At 39.6% G+C, this 18973-nt stretch overlaps 1 protein-coding gene across 3 annotated transcripts in view; it reads left to right on the forward strand.

The window, feature by feature from the left end:
- The first annotated feature begins 7713 nt into the window (after nucleotides 1-7713).
- Nucleotides 7714-18973, forward strand: part of BCL11A (BCL11 transcription factor A) — a 104483-nt gene continuing 93223 nt past the window's right edge. For 2 of the 3 annotated variants that reach the window (XM_072140587.1, XM_072140588.1), the window contains exons 1-2: nucleotides 7914-8543; nucleotides 12870-13199. In XM_072140587.1, the coding sequence (XP_071996688.1) occupies nucleotides 8489-8543; nucleotides 12870-13199 (385 nt within the window). In that variant the 5' untranslated portion in view covers nucleotides 7914-8488. Of the gene's footprint in view, nucleotides 7775-7907; nucleotides 8544-12869; nucleotides 13200-18973 lie in introns of those variants that run through there. The other variant, XM_072140586.1, reaches the window with a different exon arrangement.

The raw sequence follows: 18973 nt of genomic DNA on the forward strand, positions 1-18973 counted from the left end.
ATCAAACAGCCTCTTGATTCAATAGCCTGAATGGCTACCCTCCGTATCTCCAAGGTAAGTGACAATCCTGGGTCTGATCCACGCTTTGTGTGGAGAGATGAGATGTCAGGGGCTGCCCTTGGATATTCTCTGGGTAAATTTTGTGACAATTGTTCTTCCTCTTTATACGTTGCGATCATTAAAAACAATGCGTCCGATCTGAATGACTTTAGATTAGATGTCCGCATGCTACTTACAACCTGTCGGACTCCCACGTGATCTTCTCATAATGAGCAAAAATTTCCAAAACTTTATCGGCCGTAACTATTTGTTTTTACTCATTCATGTGGATCGATTAGATGAGATCTGGACGCTTTAAGAAATCAGAATATTGCACGTGCCTTCACAGGGTCTATTTTCTGTGTTTTTATCAAATATTCTACTTTCAGTTTTGTGAGTTTCCGGAATATTTCCCGAAACCTTCCTTTTGAGGGAATTCGGTCTATGAATCAACCTTTCCTTTGAGATGTTTAGATGTTTTCTAGTATCAAATGACTGGATCCCATGTGATATGTGTTACATCTCATTGAGCCCTGAACACTTACCGTATATACATTATATTTAATAATTTAATTTGTTCCCTTCATTTTATTTAGATGTAGCAGTGCTGACTTTGCCATATGCTCACATGACACACTCCCCTTGTACAATACACCTACTGTAACGTGAGGTCATGATGTCTTGTCAGCCCTGCTACATCCCTATATTCATAAATACAATAATACGGATTTTCACCCCTCAATAGTGCAGCTTTATTAGTCCTACATATGCAAAAATGTCCACGTGCTATAAAATACACGCACAGCCGCATAGTATAATCTCTTGTAAAGGAGCGACCCTTGAATAAATGAATTCGCCAGTTTTCTAACATTCAAAAGGTAAGATCAGTAAAACTAGTAATTTCTTGGCAATTTGCATATTTATGGCGCCTCCCGCAGTTCATTATGATTGCCTGGCTGCGAGGGGAAGGGAGCAGGAAAAATATAAATCCCTCCTTATCCACGTGTAAACAAATAAATAAAAACAATTTTCTACAAATGGTTATGTTTAGACTGCCGCACAATAATTGTGAAGAGAGAAGCTTGTACGCAGAGCGCCGGGAGGGTAGCCATGTTTGGTCTGGATTATTATCACTGTAGTGGGTTAATATCACCTTACGAAAGGGCAGAAGTACAACAGAAAGAGTAGATAACATGTTACAGCTGGACTCTTAAAGGGGCAATAAACTTATATTGCATCTTATCTTCAGTTCTTTGTTCAGGTTTAAAGGGGTTTAACAACTTATAATATTGATGCATTTTCACAGCAGTCAAAGGAACAGGATTGGAAATGAGTGAATTATCCGAGGTTCCAAACTGATGTTATTCCAATTGTTCTAGAAATTGGAACATGAACCCCTCTCGCCCTTTAAAACTGAAAGGTGCACATTCATCATAGGTTGGCGTTAAGTGCACCCGCAAATTATGCTGTTCCTGCCCCAAGTCATGGGTGGTCAGTGGTGCACTGCGCCTCTGAGGTTCTTCTGCACCAGGTCTGTATAAGCAGTGCACAGGTGCAGGGCAGCCAGTAGGCCAATCCAGCTTTAGACATTAGACAGCTGGCCAGTGCGCTCCCCATTGGCTGGACCAGGGCTAGACGGGTAGACATCCGGTACCACTGGTGTATGGACCCAGAAGGTAAGGAGGCACAAAAGGAAATCCTATCCCCACTCTTCTCCAGAATAATTTTAATAATCCATCTTTACAATTGATATCTTCAATATATTAGTTTGATTTCCCTCTGTTGGATAAATATACAACCTACACCCCTGTCAAAGGCTACATACACACTACCAGTGCCCAGATACCTGACACGTTCACTATGCGGTGACACATGGTGGCCTCCCGCACCATGACTGTGAATGATAGAAGTCAACGGGTGTCAATTTGTGTGGCCAGATCATGGCCTAAAACATGGCAGTGTGCAGAAAATCTATCTGTTGGATCATGAATCTGGCATTTTTAAGGCCCAAATAAAATCTGTATCTTTTCTGATTCGCTGAGGAATGAAATTGACGAAAATCGTCACTAGGTTATACTGTTATTTATGCCTGAACTTAGAGAGAGGCAATGGCCAAGGGGATTTTGTAAAAAAAAAGAATGAAACAAGATAGGCGATTTTTAGGAACAATGGGCCACATGTATCCCTCGTTTTTTTCTGTTGTTTTTACGCCTTTTCATTCAGGCGCACCGTTTTTGCGACATTTTTGTGACTAAACGCCAAACTAGCCATGCAGCAAAAATAAGAAGCTTTCCCTCATCTATCTTACCAATCCAGATGTTTTGCTGCGCCTAATGATATTCATCACTCATTTAGGCGCAAAAACGGGCGCAAAAACACTCCAGCCCGAAGGTGGCGTTAACTGAGAAGAAAGCACTGAGCCCCTTTGCAGAACAGATCATTTCTAGCAGCAAAGCTCAGCCAGACACTGCAGACACTAGTACATATAATACAGACATGAGATGCTCTGCAGACTGGAGCTGCAGACTCTATTTACAGTTCATCACCTTCTATTTACAAAATATTCTGCAAACTCCTGAGCTCACAGCAAGAGAGAAGAGAACTTTGCAGAATGTTGCAGATACTACAAACAAGTGTCCCCCATGTAATTCTGCACAGTATCACCATTCTGTCTGAGGGGGATATTGTGCAGAATTACAGGGGTGCAGCAGGAGACCAGCACTGGGGGATCCCCTCCAGGAGAAGCCCCTGCTGAGGAGGTCACTGGGTGCTGGGTGTCACACACCTGGGTGCTGCTGTGAGTGTTATCTTCATTCTGGGCTGTGGGAGAAGCAGAGAGGAGCTTGTAGCAGGATCACATCTAACTGCCTGAATCTAACATTGCGCCTAAACTGCGCCAAAATTGCGCCTGAACTGTGTTAAAGTAAAGTGATTAATAAGAGGCAGGAAATTACCTTATCACAGTTGGTGATAATTCTGGCAAAACAGTGCGCCAGAATTTAGGCACAACTACTACACTTAGGCGCACAAAAGTGATAAATGTGGCCCAATGTTTGTTTTAGAGAATTACAAGGGGTTAAAAACCAACTTCTACAACAACTGGAGTAAATAGGGTTGGACCTATTTTAAGTCAAACCGAATCTTTTGAAAAATTCGACGAACCTTCTCCAAATCAGATCTTGGATGGTTTGTTCATCTCTAGTTCTGTCTTGTATAAAACAAAACCTTGCTGACTTTTGATGCAGCAGACTGGCATTAATACTGCTTTTGTTCAGCACTTACACCTATATCCCTTTCCCTAAGTAGTGATCTATAGGACCCTTCTGATCATTGCTTACCCCTCCACTGTTATAGGTTGCAAGTTTATATTAACCTTCTAAAGAGTCCTTGACAATATTGCAGTCTCTACTGACATCCGTGAAAGTGACCTCTGGAGGAATAAGCTGGCTGCTTCCATAATATATAGGAGATATTTCTTACTTCAAAAGTCTTCTAGAAAACCGAACCCTTTGTAAGATTGTCCTCAGTATCCGTATAGAACTATAATTTGCCCTATAATTCATATAATTACATTTTCCCACCAAAATGGCCATTTCTCTGGAAGCCCGGTCCTCGAGGATAGATTGATTCTTAAGTAAATAATGAAAGGTGTTGGCCTAGAAAGCCATGGCCAGAAGATACTGTTGTGATCTTGTCATTACCATTGAGATAAACTATTAACCCCTTTGGCTTCTCATTCCATGATATTGCTCTCGAGCAGGTGATGTAGCTACATCAGGCATCAACTCAAGAAACTGTTTGCTGACCACGTTCACGTCCCGAGCCCCGGAGCTAAAAGCACTTTACACCATAAAATAAAAGCACCGTCTTTTTTTCTAAAAGGTTACGTCTGGAGGCCACGCTGCTCATACTTCATACAGAAAACTACTGAAAGAGCTATGAAATCCTCTATGATTTACACTCTCTCAGTGCATTAGGATATAGATCTAGTAGACTCCACGCCAGTGAGTTTCGAAACCGCGCCAATCTATGTGCATTCTTCTAGAGGACTGTGTTAGAAAACTTGCCACTAGAAGATAAAGCTTCCGTGAAGGTTTGAAGGATGAAGCCGGTAAAAAAATACAAGGAGACAACATGAGTATTGGGCTGGAGAAAGCTACCGCCTTCATGCCACCTCAGGACAAGTGAAGAAAGTCAGTGATTATGGAGCAGATCCCTGCAGGCATTCCGTTACAGAACACAATAAAACGGAAATTATTTTAACATTCCCTTTATTTATTGCAGACGGAAAAAAAACCCAAACAAATATAAATATATAATATAACACTTCTGCAAAGAAAACAAAAAAGAAAACAAAACACCGGCTAATAGAATATCTTAGAAGATGAACTATGAGCAATAGGTTCTAGACATATCCGAGTGTAAGCTCTTGGGTCCAGTCCCCTGATGTTACAGTATTGTGGGCAGAGAAGTCTAATGAGTGCACTCGAACTGTGGTCGGGAAGTCATCTTTTCGGTCTAATAATAAATAAATCTACTGTAACTAAGTGCTGTAGAATTTATTGTGAATTTTCTTTAAGGAAATCAATAAAACAATGCAATGTATTGATCGGAAATAACCACTGTAGGGTTCTCCATAACCTCCCTCTGCATCTTTAAACTTATATAATGAATTGTTTTCCATTCTAGTGTGGTGCGATCATTAGAACAATGCATACATTTCCTTTCCGTGCCATCTATCAATATATTTCTGCATCATACCAGCTCCTCTGTGCATACATTATTTGGCTAAATGCTTTTTAACGTTCACTTTTCTATGGCTGCCTTCTTGTAAATCCAGATGGCTAGTCACACCCGCCTTACAGGATTATTGCCAATCTGAATTACATTTTAAATGAATTTTTTTATTCAGACGTTGAAGATTTCAGGGGCGACTTTGCGGTTGAGCTTTGTACAGTTAATGCGAGGTAAATAGAGACCCGAAGTCAATGGGGAAAAGAGGAAAGCCAAAAAAGAGGGAAATGTAAAAACTTCACTAAGAATTAATTTTTTAAATCTATCTATCTATTTATCTATCTACTGTATTATCTCTCTTTCTATCACTATCTACTGCTATCTACTGTAAAATGTATCCATTTTTCTTTCTTTCTTTCTTTCTTTCTATCTATCTCTATCTAACTATCTACTGTATTATCTATCTATCTATCTATCTACTGTATTATCTATCTACTGTATTATCTCTCTATCTATCACTATCTACTGCTATCTACTGTAAAATGTATCAATTTTTCTCTTTCTTTCTTTCTTTTTCTTTCTTTCTTTCTTTCTTTCATTCCTATCTATCTATCTACTGTATTATCTATCTATCTATCTATCTATCTATCTCCAATTCTTTTCTTTCTTCCTTCCTTCTCTCTCATATCTTTCTTTATTCTATGTATGTATCTATGTATCCTACGCCTCCCATTCTATTTCCCTCGTCTCTCACATATTATCTATCTATTATCTATCGATCTTCCATGTCTCTCACATATCTATCTATTTTCTTTCCTTCTCTCTCTCTTTTCTCTTTCTTTATTCCCTCTATCTGTCTATCTATCCAACCCACCTATCATCTCTCTCCTATACCGTATTCTATCTCCCTCATCTCTCACATATCTATTATCTATCTATGTATCTATCTATCTATGTATGTATCTATCTATCTATCTATCTATCTATCTATCTATCTATCTATCTATGTATCTATCTATCTACTTACTTATCTCCCATGTCTCTCTCATAACTACCTTTCTATCCTGTATCTCTATCTATCTGTCTATCTATCTATCTATCTATTTTCTTTCTTTCTTTCATCTATCTATCCCTTTCTAAGCAAATACAAATACATTTGTGATAGGATATTCGCTGGGGCCTTACAACTGACCAGGTCTGCAGATATATCTTTACAATACACACTACAGCAATTTTCCAGTGTACACAATACATTGACCCCAATTATTTGTGCCCCCCCTCTATCATCTTTGTTTTGGTCACTTTGATATAAAGTTGGATATCATAAATAACATCCTCAAATTGTCACATATCTTCCAGAATCTACCGTACATGATGCAGAACGCTTCAGCACTTTACCCGGTAATTTAACCCCTTCAGCATTCCCCAAACAGAGACACGTCATCAGGTAAACTTAACAAGCCATAGATAATATGTATCAAGGAGACATTTGACATATGCACCGTGTAGTACATCAAGCCATACCTCCCCATCTGCTCCTCCCCCCCGAATGTAAACACCTCTCCCCCAATGCATGCACTAAGGCAAGTGACAATAAATAATGCACTCGGCGCTCGCTGCCATATGCATCCCATTGAGAATACGCACCTTGGTGGGAACCAGCGTCCACAGCAAAGCGGAGAAGTCTTCATGGTCTCAAAAATTTGTAACTACCACATCTTATCATCTCCCTAAAATAAAAGCAATAAAGGCGAAGTAACAGATGTTGGTGCATAAGTATTTCCTAGCTGGTAAAATTCAGACCATTCATTCATGGAAGAGCCACCTCTAATGTATCGGATTTTCTCGACCTGATTAGAGAAATTTCTGTCGATTGTTTCTGGGAAGTAGTTTATGGTATCAGAATAAAGTTGAGCTCCTAGGGGGTGCTACTCCTGAAACGGCATCGCCTCTGATAGACAGGGATATCTGCCAGCAGCAACTTGTGTGTAGGATTCAGGCAGTGTCTTATTTCCAACAGCTTTTCTGCACATTCCTTAATAAGCTTCTTCAAAGCCGTCTGTGCCCCCAAGACAAAGTCCTGTCAGCAGAAACACAACTCTGCTTTATTTTACATGATTTTCTCTATCCTGGCGTCCCTACAGAACAGGACCCACACTATATAACATATGGCTACTTTATGATACAATTAGTACAGTATTATAAGCATTTGCATTCTTCCCTTAAAGGGGCAGAGTCTATAATTCCATAAACATGTTACATATTTTGGTGTTTCTTGTGTTACTTCTTCTTCTCCCTTGGACTCTGTTATCAGTGCAGACTATACCCAGCTGTGACAGAGGGCTATATCTCTGAGCTGGACAAGGTGTACTTATTGATAAGTCAGCCGGTTACTGGTTTTTTTCTCCTCTGGTCAGGGAAGCAGAAGGTCTGAGGCTCTGTTCCTCTTTTTTTAACCACTTCTGTTTGCTTGACCAATCAATGCTTTTACCAGTCACCTTAAACCAGTTGAACTCTGCCCTCTTTCCTTGTGGCCTTCCAGCTATAGAATCTTATGTCCTCTCTGCTTCATTGTCTGCACATACCTATCTCTCCTTCCTTGTCAACTCCTCCTTCTCGGACTTAACCCATTGTGTACTGAATTTGATAACTCAGACTGACCAGTGCGCTCTTGACCTATTTAAATTAGTAGCTCGACGTAAGTTGATACATTTGTATATTCCTATTGTCCATATTTCTACATACACTATATATATATATATATATATATATATATATGATCACAGTGCTTTAATTAATTGCTATGCCTCACACCTCTTCTTTCACTGTAGTTTTTTCCGATACAACTTCTTAACCCCTCCCTCCTGTTTAACTTATATTTAACCGTCCCTTAGACATTTGTAAAACTTTTGTGTGTTTGCTGGTGTAGATAGCACCCCCGGTTGCAGCCTGCGGTGAGCGCCGTGGACCCTGGCACCCTTGGATAAGTCGGCATCATCTAGTATGTCCCATATTTCTCTGCAGATTCCCTGTGCTCCTTGCATTGGATCTCTCAGGGCTGGACGTATAGAATGTGTTTATGTGATAGAGGCTGTGATCTTTTTTTTTTCTCTCTTATGCTATCTCCTCTGTAGGATCAGATTCCAGCTCAACACTGTGCTCCTATATTTTTTTTTCTTTCAATAAGCAGCAGCTTGTGTCTAGCCCCTTCTCTCCTCACCCTCCCCCTTGTACTGTGAGTGCCCTCATTCCCACCCCCTCTCCTTCTGATCACTGTCCATTGGCTTGCCCGGGTCTGGTTTTCCTGTCCAGCCCCTTATGAATGTCCATTGGTGTTGACTTCCCTCCTCCTCTTCTCTCCCCCTGGCCCTGCCCATGTTTTGTATGTCTCTGTCCATCCAGCTCCTGACGTTCAAGTTTGCAGGGACGTCACGTCCGCACTTGAACTTGCAGCTCAGGGGGGCTTTTGCCATTTTTTTCATTTCTCTCCTTCTCTATCTCTCTCTTCTTTTTTTTCACCCCCCTCCAAAAAGGAAAAAAAAAAAGGCATGACGGCTGTCCCACAATTCATCTTCCCTGCACCATCTTTGTATTATTTCTAATTTATTTTGGATGTCAAAGGCATTTGATGAAGATATTTTCTCTGGAGTCTCCTTCTTTCTAACCCTGCTCTCCCGATGTGAACCGAGCTCTCACAAGCCACCCACCAACCAACATGTCTCGCCGCAAGCAAGGCAAGCCCCAGCACTTAAGCAAACGGGAATACTCACGTAAGTACCTTGCTTAATCCATGCTTTACCTGCACACCGACGTAGCCTCGCAGATGGGGAGGGGGAGAAGAGAAAGTAATTTTATCTGTATATAGAGACCTTTCACTTTCTTTGAGTTTTCTCTGGTCGTAGAATGAAATACTTTTTTCTTCCGCCAAGAAAGCACCGGGTTTATGGTCATAAGGAAGCATCTGTAGCCTTCAGACTGGACACTTGACGGAGATCATGTAACTCGATAGGCAGCCCCGAGTGGCCAGTCATATAGAAATGAGGGCACCATATACGGTCCAGCGTTAAAATGAAACTTGCAAGTTTGCAAGCTGCAGCCTTGGAGGTGTAAGGTTTTGCAGAAGGTGATTGCTTTGTGGACAGCACAGGCTAAGGCGAGCTGAGGGTCGCTGCATGCTCCCAGGGTTGCTTCTGTCCTGCTGTAATAGCTGCTCCGTGAAGCCCAGTGAGAGCGAGCACACAGCGAGAGCAGTGCAGGGGGATAGCTTGGGCTTAGATGCCTCTGCTCTTTCAAAGAATCCTCTTCCAAAACTCTTCTTTGAAAACTTTGCCTCGATAGCAGCTGGCAGACGAAATCCCTTCCTCTCCCTCTCTCTCTCTCTTTTACTATTTTTTGGAAGATTTTCAAAAAAGTGGAAGTGGATTTTGATTGGGAAAAATCTCGTGTCTGAATGTTTACAAGCACCGCGTGTGCAGAATCTCCTGCCAACAACTGAGACAGGAAAAGCAAAATAATCTCCAGAAAAAAAAAAGTGAGCAGAAAAAAAAAAAATGATCTGAAGAGGCAGATCCTCTGTGCAAGGAATCACATTGACAGTCGTGTTGTAACCTATACATGATGCACCAAAAATTCCAGGTTGGGGGGGGAATTTTGTATGGAATTAGTTGTTTTTTTTCAGTAAGTGATTCTCAGGGATCCTGGGAACAATGAGTGAATGGTGTGCTGATTGATGTCAACTTGCGTTGTCGTTTTACCATGCGTCAGATCATCTACATGTATGTATCCTTTATGGCGTCCACATTTATATTAAACCTTCCTTGGGTAACCTGTGCCATCTGTATCGTTCTATGTTACCGTAACCTATCCATAGATTTAATATGGTGACCAGACATATTTCACTTATCTCCCAACTTTAATCAATTCCTATTCCAATTTCCCCAGATATTGATTAGCGCTATAGAAGCTCTGGTTCATATTGGGAATAAGTTCCGCCACATTTCATTCATATATTTTATCCGTATTCTCAACTACAGATGGAATGTGTTAGAGATGATCAAAGTTACAATGTAACAAATAACCACATATGACCCTGTAGTATAATATCCCCATAGGATTTGCCTAGAGATTCTTTACATTTGTATTCATCAGTTATAAGATGCCGTTTTCACCGATTCTTGGCTCATCATTGACCATTGTCTGTTATTTTGCTTCTCGTTGTCTGCATTAATGTTTATTTCTGGCATTTCTAACCCCTTCCCCCCCCCCCTCCTCCCTTGGCAAGGGAGCTCCGGGGGACTTGATGGACAACATGAGGTTTTACTTAAGACACATTTGTGTGATACCAGACCTGACCGCTAGGGAGCAGAGAAAGATCAGGAAACACGTACAAACTTGAACCTGACCGGTTCAACATATATTCCTACATTTTCATAATTTGTTTTTCTTCATGGTGGGGGTGAACGGGAAGCACATTTTATTCTCCTTCTCATTTCTTTGTCCATATCTACAATTTATGGTGCTTTATTTAAATGAGGCGATGCAGGCAGTGGATTAAACTACCTTGAAAAACTGTGTCCTCAGCTGCTTTCACACTCGCAGACGTCCCTATTCATGCTGTCGAAACACATATATATACATATATTAATCTGTGATAGCCATTTCTTCTTTTCTATGGAAGATATTGGATATAGTTATGAACAAATGAAAGTCTCCCATGATCTATTACACTGTTTCGAAGAGCTTTTCCGATACATGTGTTGAAAAAAAACATTTAATTTTTTTAAATATCAATATTCTCATTTTATTAATTTTCGCAAAAATGAATATAGTAGTTAAAGTTTGCTTGTGGCACGCTGAGTCTGGTCTATTTTTTTTTTAAAGTTTACATTGTTCTGTTCTTTATTAACTACGATGAAGGGAGGCAAGAAGTCTTGTGTAAGAGGGGGAGGGGAGAGAAACAGGTTTTTCCTAAAACAGAGAGGTTCCTTGTTGACTGTCTGACATGTTTGCCTTTCATCCACGTGTTTGGACAGAGAGAGGAAGAGGGAGGGATAGAGTCCTCTGTTCAAGCTCCCATTGTGCCTTTATTATTTGCAAAGTTCACATCAAAAAACGCTGGTCGTCCGGCCCAAGATCTTTATTATTTTTAGTAAATCCTGGACTAGACTCAGGATAACATTATTATTATGTTAATCTACCAAACACTTTAGGAATGAGAAACACAAAGCCAAAAAGAAAGCCCCTACAATTGTAGTAATACCTAGAAAGAGTCAGAATTTTTTTTTTTAATTAACAATTTTTGTATTTGGAATAAATAAACTTTAATGAAAATTCTTCTCGGAAGAAAAAACTATATGAGCTATGTGCACATCACAGCTGATTCTGTACAAAATATATTTGAGAGTCCATACAGTTGCCTCCGATTTTAACAATGATAACGCCGAATAATGGTATTACACCCCCACGTTATCTGTATACATCAGTAGCCAACTATACGCAAGTTGAATGTACTTATTTATCAGGATGCATTCCCAGCTAATTAGAAATAATTTACGTGGAGAGCATCGGAAATGTTAAGGTTATGGATTTTATATCTGTACATCTGATCATCTTGTTATTTTCAAGAACTTTGCCTCCTATAAAATTAATTAGGTGAAATGTGGAGGGGTAATCAGCTACCTCTGAATAAGCACTTCATTTCCTGGTTTTGATTGTAAATCAGGCTGGTGACTGCACTCAGTAGACTTTGCCTATTTTGTGCAAATACCTTTTAACCATGACTGAGCCGGGTCGTGGTGACTGCACCATTGATGACTTTAGATGGTGGAAGAACTTGAAGTTGCCCACAAGCCATACTAGTATTTTCTTAACAATATATAATAAGTGACTTGACTTGAAAGATGCCACTTAAAGCGTAAAGACAAGACAATCTTTATATTGACTCATAATATAAGGGTTTTTACATAATCTTGGAGGCATTGACTTCTCGAAAGTCAGACTTTGTCCTACTTGAAGCTCAGGTGCTGTAAGGTGTCAGTCTTACATTATTTTATACTGCTCAACTGGGAGCTACTCCACATCTCCCCCTTCAATATTCGCTCTACGTGGGGCTGAAATAAATTTAACCTGAGTTCAGTAGTTTTTTGCACCTTACCAGGATCCATTCCAATAGTCTACGACCAAATTAAAATCTATTTTTTGATTCTCTGTGGCTTTAAGTTCATTAAAATGTGAAATTGGCAGCCTGCTTAAGAAGGTCAGACTGATTAACTATTTGATCGTTGTATTGGGCACCATGATATTTTCAAAATGGGTTTTCTTTGTGCTCTAATTGACATTGTAGTGTCACCATTGCCTTTGTGTGACGAATCAGAGAACGTGGTTCACAGATAATTTTTTTTTCTTTCTTTCTTGATAGAACGTCCATAGATTTGCTTTAGTATCATTCTTGTTAAAATGCTTTCTAGGAACAATTTGATTTCAACCTTGCAAATAGGTTTCATTAGAAGCTTCATGTTACCAAAAAAAATGATTTGTCTCCACGTAGACAATGTGTCAAGTTTGACAGCTGTTAGAATGGGTATTTTAGGTTGAAGGAATAGACTTTTCTATTAGTGGTTGTGAAACGTGGCATTCACTTGACCACACTGACTTTGACATGAAGGAAAACATGGTATGAACGTGCTTGAATATCATAAAATAGCTAAATGTTTTGTTCGTAGAATTGACTCCTCCAAAGTATTTCGATGCAGTTATGTATTTGCCTTCCTGCTTCTTGTATACAAATAGAGCATGTGCCTATCTCTATCTCTTAGCAGCGTGGGGTTAAATCATTTTCCAGGCATCATCTACATATTCATTCAAAATGTCTTTGCACTCTATAATAACATAGTCACCTTACATCATCAACCATGTTAGCAAGGTCTCAAAGAAAACCTCCTGATATATTCCCTCATAATGGTTCTTTTTCCTGACACTATGGGGTTCTCAGATACTTTGGTATAGTATGTATGGGGTAGAAAGCTTGCCTATCCATTGCTTGTTTCTCCTTTCCCTTCTCCAGAGAGCTGATGTTTTCTTTGTTTTCTTCACTGCAGCCGAACCTGTCGAAGCCATTTTAACAGACGATGAACCAGACAACAGCACATTGGGAACTGGAGAAGGGGACCATGACCTTCTTACCTGTGGCCAGTGTCAGATGAACTTCCCATTGGGGGACATTCTTATTTTTATTGAGCACAAACGGAAACAATGCAATGGCAGCCTTTGCTTAGAGAAGGCTGTGGATAAGCCGCCCTCACCTACGCCAAGTGAGCTGAAGAAAGCGTCCAATCCTGTGGAGGTTGGCATCCAGGTCACGCCGGAGGATGACGACTGTTTGTCAACGTCATCTAGAGGGATTTGTCCTAAACAGGAAAATGCAGCAGGTAAATCTAATGAGAGGAAGTTACTAAACACTTCCCTCTGCTCTTGTACTCCAGCTGTATCACCTTACCTACCAGGGTGTAACTCGCCGCTTACAATTTCTTTAAGATTTCAAAAATCACTGACCGCGTATTTGATGGTAACATGATACTTGGATACCTGATATAATTATCAGGCAAATCCTACATTTATATGGTCCTTGACACTGGACACTCCGGTGTTGGTTGCATCTAACCTCTCCAGGTCTGATGGGTTAACTAAGAAAACATGGGCAGAAATTAATTTCTAGAAGTCATTGTTTTTATACTCTTAGAATGAATGAGTTTTCATTTCTCTTAAACCACGACTTGTCTTTATACTCTAAAATAATAAATTGTAATCTTCTTTTTTTTTTTTTTTTTTTTTTTTAGTTTACAGACATCTATTTTTTAAATGCTTCTCCTAAACAGGTTTACAGTAGAAGTAGAGGAAGGGTTAAAGCATGTTGTAGCTAGCCTTGGATCCATACTGGCTGTCAGCATGCAGACTGTAATTAAACACAGCCCCATGGCATAGTGACACCTCTGACCTTGACTTTAAGATGCCATTTTCGACTGGCCAGGCCAGAGTAGAGAGGGCAGTTGCTGAAGCGCACAGACATGCTTATTCGAAAAGTTTAAGGGCATGTTGGAAATTTCAAAAGGTTGGTTTGACAGGAAAGGCCGCTTTCTGCAGTCTGCCTCTTCAGCCAAATGATAAATGCCTCTCTGTGCTTTCCCATACCTCTGATGTGGTTTTGACAGATGTATCTTTATTTTCTTTGTGGTCTAAGCAACCACACTTTAGCAGAGCCTTGCACTTTTGATTTGATTTTATCTATCTATCTTTCTATCTATCTATCTTTCTATGTACAATAATTATTTTATTTAATATCTGTTTATTATACATCCATATGTAGCAGTGCTAATCCATTTGTTGCAATTTATCACAATGTAGAATTTTAGGCTTTCCCTACTAACTTGTAGTAACCCTAACCCAATGTGCCCCGGTGCACTATATGACAAATTGAGCTCTGCTACATTTGTACCATTTGAATCCAGAGAAGGCTAATAGCACGTTCAGAATTTCTTGTGGTCGAAGTGGGATTATAACAGTAAAGAGTTGTAGTCCGGTGATTGCCTTTCCACGTCCAGGCAAACCTCATTCCTAAGAATAGGTCACAAGTGTATTATTCTTTATGAGATTCCCTCTCTTTTGTATCTGTTGTTTTAACCTTTTAGACACAGACAATGAAATGTGAATTGACTCAAAGCCCAGCACTGTGTGAGAACGAGGACTGTGTGGTGTATTTAGTATAAGGTCAGCATGTGTGAAAATCAAACAGTTACATCTTAATGCAGCACAGAATGGATATAGAAGACAGTAGGTTCTGGCACCTACTTACAGGCCACGTTCTGCGCATGCTGTGTGTTGTAGGTGGCAGTGTAAAGGTTAAACTCAACTTTACACTGGGTCCTTTCAAGTTTTATGATGACAAATATTCAATTAATGATCTAATCAAAATATGGATAGGCTTTGTTCTGAACTTATAGGACATGTTGTGTTCCTTTAGGTTCCTCTGTTCTGTCAGTCAAATTGTAGAAATGGTATTTGAAAAGTATGGGCAGAATACTGGCAAAGTCTGTTTTATCAAATCATATCTCAGTAAAAACATACAGATGTAATATTCAGTTCGTAGATGGTTGCGTTTGTCGTCGCGAGATCTAAGTTACCGGATGTTACCGGGTGAAACATAAAATGTTATTTCCAACAGAGCTACTTATGTATCTAAGTCTCAAGAAGCATCACTTGTCATAGTACAGGGGCTTCTTTTGGCACCTTCATGGTTAATTTTCTTTCTAACGGGCCTAGTGACCATTTCCAATTGCCGTCTGTCCTATTAGCAGAATAGTATTTTGTGATTAATGAAGCCGGGATTGGTGGAAAGGATCTGTAGCCTTCAGAGATCCAAAGTCTTTCTAAATCACCAAATATGGAGTAACATTGGAGTGATGTAACACCATATTTACATGTTGGAGAGCTCTGTTTAAAAGACAAAACACAGTATCTGTCAAGAAGGAATTAAAAGCAGACTGCTTGCCATTGTCCCAAATAGGTCACTCTATTGATAAACTCCATATGTTCATTCGGAGGCTACTGTAACTAAACAGTCCTACGGGAGAACTGCTTTAAGGAACTGTGTGTTCACCTCAGCCCAGATATCTTATAAATCTGGTTCCTCTGTTTCTTTTCCTTCTGCAACCTGAGCATCTCCAGCCTTTGATCCATTTATAGGTTTAATCCGGAGACTTGGGTTCATGCATTCGAAAGTAACTTCCTTTTGGGATTCTTACATCTTCAGGCATCCTTTAACAAGGCTTTTTGGAAGATGTTGTAATTCATTAGATGATGTTCGGTGTAATGCTTATACTCTGAGTGGAAATAGAAGTCAAATTGTGCTATCAGATACAAAATTCAATCTCTGCTGAACACATCCTCCTACAGGAGGACATTGCCAAAGTGGAACATACAACATTTATAGGGCTAGCTTTTATAATGTGTTAATTCTACTCAGTGCCGTGTATATGTTATACGATTACAAATGAAAAGAAAATTTGAATAGAACATATATCTGCCAATTCAGATTGACTTTCTTCTAGATGACCAGTTTTTGTCCAAATCATTGTAAGCCATGGGCATTTTGAGGACCTTTCCATCAGTGGAATCTTAATATATGATCTGGATTTTAGGGAAGTTTAGAGAAATATATATATATATTACATATGATGACCATCTCAGTTTTGGTGGGACAGTTCTTCTCCACTGCATCTTCAAAGAGGATTTCTCCAATTTCATCCAGACGATGGAATTCCTTATAGGACACATAGTTGTGTGACATTAGAATGTTCCATGTGTATGTCCATTGTATAAAGCTATGTCTTACGATAGTGATATATTGTTAAAGCTGACATCTACCGTGCTGGATCGGTATAATCTTACTATGTCTAGTATAGACTCTAACGATCACGACAGGACATTATTTAGAAAAGAGCAAAGAAAAACTAATTTTACAGACCTCACAATTTTGCGTCTATCCTTTTGTATATTGTAAAATTACACAAAATAGTGTTCCCTCTGTTCTGGCAACCCGCCATAAATGTTTCATTTATTTCAACGACAAAAAAAACCCCCTCATCTATGGTCTGAATTGATTTAATTAACATGTGGTCATTATGGAGGCCCCGCTGAGTTGTAAATATGACGTAGAAAGTCTATGCACTTTGATGTAGGAAAGATGCAATTGTATACACAGGAACTGTACCATGAGGATTGCATTTATGCACACTAGACTTCTAGTCTGGCTTGTGTTATAGGCTCTGGATGCTAGGCTGGAGCTATATAGAATACTTATCTTCGTGTGGCTATAAAGTCATTAGGAAGATGTCTCGGCGTTCCGCTTCTATAGGAATATATTGGTTTAGAATTGTTAAATACTCTGATTCGTAAAAATGCATTGAGTAGCATTGTGCAGATTTGTTTGATATAGTATACGGAAGAAACATGTCCATCGTAGATATTGAACGTTTCACGAAATATATAGATGATAGTGTTGTAGACGAATTGTATCAATTAGCTTTCCTGCCCATACATATAAGCTTTGAACTGTGAATCGTAAAGCTATAATGTTTAACGGTGGGAGGGACTGTCACCACAGAGACAATGATCACACTTATGAGATGAAGACGGCATAATCGGGTAGACCGGTGCTAGGATGAAGATTTTCCATTCACTAGCAGTAAACAAAATTGATGTGTGTTGTTCGATCGATAATCTTTACGCTCAGCAGCTACGCTTGCATCATGCCTTTATTATGTAAAAAACCGTAATAATGGAGATGCCCTTTGGAGATGCCGAAGTAGCTGATTACAGAAGCAATGGCTCCTTTCATATTGAATTAGACACCGTTTTGCCAGCAATGTAGTTGGCATTTGTATGCCGTGGTACCAGCTTTGTGCAATAAAAGACGCTTAGAATCAAGCTGGACATTGCCTGGCATTGTGCCATCACTTACTATGAGATCTAATCAGTAAGCATCTTTATTTGCTTTCTGCTGGTAGAGGTTGTGTTTGTGGCAATGGGTATGCTGGCAGTTATGTGATTAGATAAAGGGGTCTGATCCTCTTTTCTTCACACCCCTACACACACCTGATACACACTTCGCAAATATCAAAGATCTCATTGTATTTCTTTTCATATTTCAGCTCGATTTCTTCTGAGATTGGCCTTGTTTCAAAACTGTGTATCATTTCTGATGAATTTATAGATTTTCGCAGTAAGCTGTCATTGCGTAGTGTATTCTGCATGTACTTAACTTGATAATCATGTCAGTAACTGGTGCAGATTATAAAGTGGTCTGTACATAGGAGAACTTAAATGTGTCATCGAGCAACACATTGTTGGGTGTATTGAGAAAACTCCATTGATACCTTCATTATTTCGTAATGGCCGACTCAGCTCTGCTATATTTTTCAGCATAGCATTTGGATGCCCATGTTTGTCCTGGCACAGCTATGCCATGTGCGTTTATGACTTTGCAGAACAACTTGGTCACCCAGACTGGTGTGACTTGTCATCAATGGTCTCGCTTCCCATGTACATTTTAGTCTGGCCAGACCCAATGAACATTGTAAGCACATTTTGGAAAGGATTTGACTCTTCATCTAGGGACCGTGAATTATTGAATGTTTCCATTAGGTTTACTCATGCTTTCCCAAGTGACTCTGAGTTGGTCTTGAATGGGGAAAAGTTGCAGGTGTGTTAAGGTCAAGACGCCTTCCTGCACCTTGGACTTTTTTATATGAAATTTTAGCAAAGTTACAGCACCTTTGAGAAGCCTTTAGATGCAAGTTTAGATCAGTGCATGCAAATTTCCTGGCAGACGCACCAGTGGAATCTTAATGCTCCACTCACCTTCCTCTGTAATAGAGCTGTACACAGCTACACGCTGAAATTATAATGTGCAGTCAGTCCAGGGAATTGTACAATGCTCAGCCTAGTGCGAGTGACAGCGTTGTTAAAATGTTCAATATGTCTGCTTCCTACTTCATCTGTGCTGTCACCTTACCCTATTTTCTACTAATGGACCATTTTTTAATTGCCTATGTATTGTCTGGTCCTAACATGGCTAATACAGGTATAAAACAATCAAGCAAAAGTATAATACAACAATGCGATAATATGCTAGTAAAATGTGGGCATTGGTGTTCTATGTGCTCCTATTAACCCTTTTTGAATAACACTTCTGCAGTTTTCACTAAACTCATGCCCACCCCCACCCCTTCCCAGCACAGAAAGGTTGGTGTTTTCATTAGAAGCCTTCATTTCCTTTGTTTAATGGTGGGAAGGAGTTTTTTTTTTTTTTTTTTTTTTTTTAGCAGTATGCCCATTTTGCAGGCAGAACATCTTCGTTGGCAGATGGACCAAATTAACAGAGTGTACAAAGAAGAAAGAGGCATGCTTATAATAAAACACACTTGAACACATTCACCCCTTCCCAGTTTGCTTAGTTAAAAGAGCGTTGACAGTGTTTTTACAGTTTCTTATGCTCTTGTGAATCCACATTGGGCCATAATGGAAACCTGTTTGTGGTTAGGGTGCTTCAGGGTGTTAGGTGGACAAATGCTTGTCAATCACAAAGCTGCATATGGTGTTTTTGAACCAGACTATGGACAGCATTTGAGACAATGCAGTGGAATAT

Source organism: Engystomops pustulosus, chromosome 3 (genome assembly GCF_040894005.1).
Source record: "Engystomops pustulosus chromosome 3, aEngPut4.maternal, whole genome shotgun sequence".
In the NCBI taxonomy this organism is placed as follows: Eukaryota; Metazoa; Chordata; class Amphibia; order Anura; family Leptodactylidae; genus Engystomops; species Engystomops pustulosus.